This window comes from Pomacea canaliculata, linkage group LG10 (genome assembly GCF_003073045.1).
Source record: "Pomacea canaliculata isolate SZHN2017 linkage group LG10, ASM307304v1, whole genome shotgun sequence".
Taxonomy (NCBI): domain Eukaryota; kingdom Metazoa; phylum Mollusca; class Gastropoda; order Architaenioglossa; family Ampullariidae; genus Pomacea; species Pomacea canaliculata.
This window is the reverse complement of record NC_037599.1, coordinates 12271266-12277265: the sequence shown is the minus strand read 5'-3', so window position 1 is coordinate 12277265 and position 6000 is coordinate 12271266. Positions and strand designations below refer to the sequence as shown.

Sequence of the window (6000 nt, the reverse complement as noted above, 5' to 3'; positions counted from 1 at the left end):
AAGTGGAAACTCCAACTACATGTGTTTACATTTTCTTTCCTGATTATCAATAAAGAAATTATCTAACTTTTTCCTACTGTTATTAGTTACTCATCGTCAGAGTTAACACCTAACTTTTGTCTACCGCCCCGTAAAGTGTTAAAGTTGTGCTTTGGAATTGAAAGCTGCATGTGTAATCTCCTATTAAGACCCTCAGCTGACCTGATTTTGGCGAATTTTAGCAAGTCTTAATAGGGAGGTTTATTGTATTCAGATAAAGGACAAATAATGTCAACTGAGAACTGATAATGCACTGCACATTCCAGATGTATGAGAAAAAAATGAATACTGTAGTTTCCTTTGTTTTGGGTGGTATGTTTATTTACTTCAATTATATAAAAAATATTCCTCCATATTCCCTTTTTATGACTGAACAGAATGTACACATATGGTTTGGGATGATAGCAGCAAACCATGTGATGTTACTGTGAAAAAGGTTGATTCTTACTCTGAAAACTGTAGTAAGCCATCTCACGCAGCACAATGTAAGCCCCTGTCAAAATGGCGTCAAAATAGCAAGGCACCAAATAACGAGGGATCTGCTTCACGTGATCAAAGGTACTTTCAAACCATTCTCCAAGCTACAAACATAATGTGTCAAAGAACACAGGGGATGAACAATGGAGGAATACAAGAATGAAGACAATTTTATTTAATATATATATTTTTTAAGTCTTGCTAGGTGACATGACCACACATGATATACCTTTGCTTTTCAAAATCAAATTTTCTCCTATGACTGTAAGTACCCTGCCTTCAGATGGTGCTGCAACCTAGGAGCTAAGCGCTTCGACGCTTGCTGTATAAGCACAAGACTGATAGTCTTGCCATCTTTTCACACTACTAAAACTAAATAAGTTTTCTCAAACACCAAGAAAAATATGCACTTATCTGTACTGATGCTAAGTTCTGGTCATACCTCCACCATTAGAAAACCTTCCACTTTCTTTCATCTATCCTTAAAAAGAAGGGCTTTCTTGATATCACACTTCTTTCTACTGCCTCAGAGAATTATTTGTGAACAATGGCTGAGCAACAACACCCAGGTGTGTAGATTAACCCAATTGGAAAAAGTTGTGTCCACAGCTGCTTTAACATGTCTTTGAGCAACAATAATTTGGGTGGCAATGCATTAACCATAACTACTATCTCTGTTATCAAAACCTTCTAGTGTCCCATCTCTGAAGAGACCCAGGTCATCTGTGTTTGAACAGAGATAGAAATGGGTCATTTTGAATGGTACAGAAGTTTCTCCCGATGAGCTACCCACTATGTGCTGGCAAGTAGTGGATAAGAGGCAACAGATTCTGCTAGTACACGTTGAATAGCAGCCTCTTCCTTCCTTTGGTAGTTTTTAATAGACGCATCATCATATTTTGCATAGTGGGTTAGAGCAATCACCTGCAGCATAGCCAGACCTACCGCAACAAAAGCAGCAGACTGTGAACTTGAAGAAACTACCCTTGGTCTCATAATGGTGACAGTTAAAGCAGCACAATGGAGAAGGAATGAATATGGACACTTTGACCTGAATAAACTCGGTTATTCTGAAGAGTGTGGGAACAGATTTCCTGTATCTCTTAAGCTAGTTCTAGTGTCCAGCTCTGACATTCCAGTGAGGTCAGGACCATGAATGGAGGATCAAACAATCATCTACTTCAACATATTCATGCAGTTTTCTCTGCTTGTGATGGCATCGATACCAGCAGTCTTCTGGTGATTTCATATCCCCTAGCCTTAGTCTCTATTGATCTATTTGGCGTTCCCCACAGACTACACAATGGCTTTCCGAGCTATAAATCTGAACTGTAACAGCTCACAATCTTTGCAGAGCAACGATCCAAGCCTTCCACTAACATCTATGGCAGCTGGAATTCAGTCTTTCCTTTGTGTTTTTATTTTCTCGTTGTTTGTTTGCTGACATATATTGGACTGCATCCAAATGTGTGTTATGTCCAATTATTAGCTTTTCTCTTGTAAACACGCTATATAAATTACCTTTATTAATAGACTCTGACCGACAGAGACCAGCTGACTGGTATGGGCAACAACAACCTCCCAGTTAGGAGAAAGAGGTATGTCGTATGGTGGGACCTCAACCTCAAGGATGGAGAATGCAATGGGCCTAAAGAAGGCCATAGAGAAGAAAGACCAATGAAAAAGAAGAAATGATAGGAAATGGAAGGCAAAAAAAAAAGACTGGCATGGACAGAAAATAGCAGCTGGTAAGCATGAAGAATAAGATTGTGACAATAAAGCATCTGTCAGGTTTACACTGTCTCCTGGCTGAACTACAAGATAAACTGACCGTGCCATTCAGAAGCAAGAAGACGGAGTCATGAAGAAAGTCAAGAATACTCAGATCTAGAAGGAGGGTCACCATCCTCAACTCCTGGGTTTAGGGACAAGAAAAAGGCAAGTGATTAAAGATTAAAGTTTATTGTGACTTCTTGCACATACTGGCTGATATAGCCAAGGGTTGAGAGAAGTGTTGAAGATAAACTTGTCCGATTCATCAACCCTTAAGTCATAGCAGGCAGAACCAACTTGCTTGACCAGATCCACCACTTTGGCAAGGTTTGTGTCCCTACAGCCCAGTTCTTCAAGCTGCAAGATGAGGGGAACATATGAAATATGGATGGTTACAAGACATCATCTGAAAATGAGCACCTGCACAAGTGATGCTGGAAGTGAGCTGTTCTAAAGTGATTCAAATGAGGGCCTGATGCCTGCTGTTTGCTTCAATGAGGGTTGGTGGCCATCCTGGAAGCTGACATGAGTGAAACCACTAGAGTATTTTCAGTCAAACCCTGCTTTGAAAATTTCTGGGAAAGGAGAAAAAAGGGAAGCAGTGAGGTCCTGAAAAAGATCAGCAATGGCAAGAGGTGATTGGCCAGTGTGGTGTTAGCAACTGAGGAAAGCAGCAATATTAGCAGATCCTGCGCTGCATAGCCATGAGCTAACTTGATTTCAGAATCAGAAACTGATCTGAACTGGTTGAGAATGGCTAAAAACTGTGTCTAGATATAAATCTAAAAATAAAGCAACTGACAAAACACTATAAAGCAAAATATCAATCTTTTTACAACCCATCCACCACAGGCATCATAGGGCACACTGCTGAATGAGGTTCAAGATGAAAGAAAGAATATAGCTCCATATATACAGAGGCTGTGTGGTAAAGGTGAGGATTAAATGAGATGAATTCTTAAATTTGAGTCTCACTTAGTCAAAATACTACAAAATTTGCGAAAGGGAAGGGGTCAAGATGAACAAGGATGGGTGCAGCTAGCTTTTATGTGAAAAATAAGTCAAAGCTCTTTCTTCACACTTGGATATTGATCAGCAGGTAAACACATGCTACCCACTGAAAAACTGATGAAAAGTAATGTTCCTCCGTAACCTCATCCGCCTTGAAAACTCAAAAGAGATGACCATGAACTAGGGTGGGTGGGGTGCATGCTTAGTAATGCAACACAAGAAGAGGTGAGGCCATATCTAGATGCTGGGGAGTGGGAGGTAGAAAAGTGCTTGGTGCTTCTGATTTAAAAGGAAGAAAAACCATGTGAAAAGACTGGTGGAAATGCTAGTCTTCTGTTTATATAGCAAGTGTCAAGGAAGGTAACCCCCTGTGGGCATGAAACTTGCACCAGGGCAGAAAATTTCACATGGTTAAAGGGCGAATGTAGCCATATATCTCATATGGTCATGTCATCTTGATGTCAATAAGAACATAACAAAAACACATAAACAGATGAGTAAAGAGGGAAAAAGAATAAGACAAAGACCAAAAAAAGGAAGTTTCAAAGTAAGAAAGTATATGTTTGAAAAAGATGAAAAATATTTATGCAGACACAGAGAAGGTGAGCTTTTAAGTATAAAAAGCACAACCATATCATATGGCTCAACACTGTGTAGTTCAGACACAAAAGATTGCTAAATGACTTCTTATGTAACAGCACCAAAATCTCTGACAACTTAACCACAGCAGTACAGCTTAATCACCTTGACAGTGTTGGTGATTGTCTTCAGCCTGTTGGATATGTAATCCAGCAGCCAGTTTCCCTGGCGAACATTTTGACATAAAGGATGTCCAAGATCATTCTTGGGTCGAAGTTCTCCAAGGACAGACATCACACCTATCACAAGGAAAATTATCCATATTTCATGTCGGAGCACAATCAAATTTATAAGCACATTGTTTAACCTAATAATATGACTGTGTGAAATACATAGCTAACAGTAATACATTCCTTTAACTAAATTTTCTCCCCTGTTGTAGACCCCAGCCTGCTAATTGCTCTATAACTCAGTGGCTTACCTCCTTTAAGACATTTTAGTGCATGCTCCCTAGTCTTTCAGCCAAATACTCCACACGATTAATGTGGGTAAGAAGAGTGGGAATTTATGTCATTTGATAAGTCTTGATGAAAAAGAATTAGCTAAAAATTACAATCTTAACTGACTTTACTAGATAACATGACCTTAGAAGAGCATATGTCAAAAGTGGCTGAATGTGCAGCTACATCTCTTCCTGGTATGCATGTACGCAGTATATATACATACACTTACTATTAGTACATGTTAGTATTATGACAGTGTGGGTTATGACAGCTTTGAATGTGTTAAGTGTAGGAAGTACAATTTTAAACAGAAGTGTTTATTACCTCTCTTGTACATTTGGTAACCAAAGTAATCACATGCACTTACTAACCCCGCAGGCCAGAGTAGCATAGGTTGCCATGATCAGGTATGTGGTAAGTGCTGAAGCCAAAGTGGTCATCAATCTCCTCCTTTTCTACTCGGTACAGGACACGGTTCAAGTCACCCAGTGACAAGCGTGAAACAACGGCTCGGAAGTTAGAGCTGTCCCAGGTATCATCAAAGGTGACATTGCCACTGTATGAACGCATCATGTACCCAAACTGTCCTAGGCATTTTCTGATCTCCAACACTGCCTTTTTAGCTCTTTCTGTCATGGAACATCTATGAAACAAAATTAATGCCACAGTAATTAAACAGAATACAGAAAAGTTTGCTCATGAAAGGGATGGAAAATCTTGTTTATCAGGCAGTTAGATGTCTTTATGACACATAACTTTAAATCATTAGAGCCTCATAATTGATGCATGTGCCAAATACACAGTAAGATAAAATAGACTGTCATATTAAACATAGTAAACTAAACAGAAAAAAATCTTTTACAACTGCTTTCATTAGATCAAGTCTGGCACAGATAAAGTTACTGCAGCTTTCACATGTCCAACAATAAATGGGTATCACATCACAGTCTTGTCTTCAATGTTACTAGAATGGTAATGTTTAGATGCGTGTGACTGGTATGAAAATACAGTTCTTTGTGGTAACCCCCGCTGTCAAAGTGTAACTAGTATTAAGGTAGACAGTGACTTTTAAACTGTAGGCAACTTTAAGTAGGTATCCCAAACTAAAATTAAAAGCTATCTGAATAATACAGATCTTAATTATAAAGGCGAAAACATCTTGTTGGCAATTTCTGAATCATTAATTTTTAGTGCAATTTTTAAACAATCATTAAAAATGTTCAAAATTGGCAAAATCTACATTCAAATCAGATTTCTTTTAGCCACATCCAACATTCAGAAAATAACCATAACCATGAGACCTTAAAGCTGATATAATGACCAATTTAACAAGTTTCCAGTGTGTTTCCAGTGTGTTTTTGACATACCTGAAAGCAACAACAGTTCCTGGAGTGAAATTTTTAAAGGAGATTTCTCGTGTATTGCCATCATCCAGCTCACGCTCATAGCAGTACCTGCTAAGGTTCATAGGAATGTGCTCACTGACATCGATGTGAAAGGAAGGCAATCCAGTGATGAAATTGTTATCTGGTGTGTATTCAGCATCTGAGGTCTTACGAATACTTCCCTCAAAAAGGATCTCTTCTACAATGCCTGCCAATAACGTGAAAGACAGATA

At 38.8% G+C, this 6000-nt stretch overlaps 1 protein-coding gene across 1 annotated transcript in view; it reads right to left on the bottom strand.

The window, feature by feature from the left end:
* LOC112573491 (glycogen debranching enzyme-like) overlaps positions 1–6000 on the bottom strand; it is a gene marked incomplete in the record, with an annotated part of 46316 nt that overhangs the window by 16073 nt on the left and 24243 nt on the right. Inside the window, 4 exon segments of the mRNA XM_025253929.1 lie at positions 505–620; positions 4045–4178; positions 4754–5025; positions 5750–5975. Coding sequence (XP_025109714.1) covers positions 505–620; positions 4045–4178; positions 4754–5025; positions 5750–5975 — 748 coding nt within the window.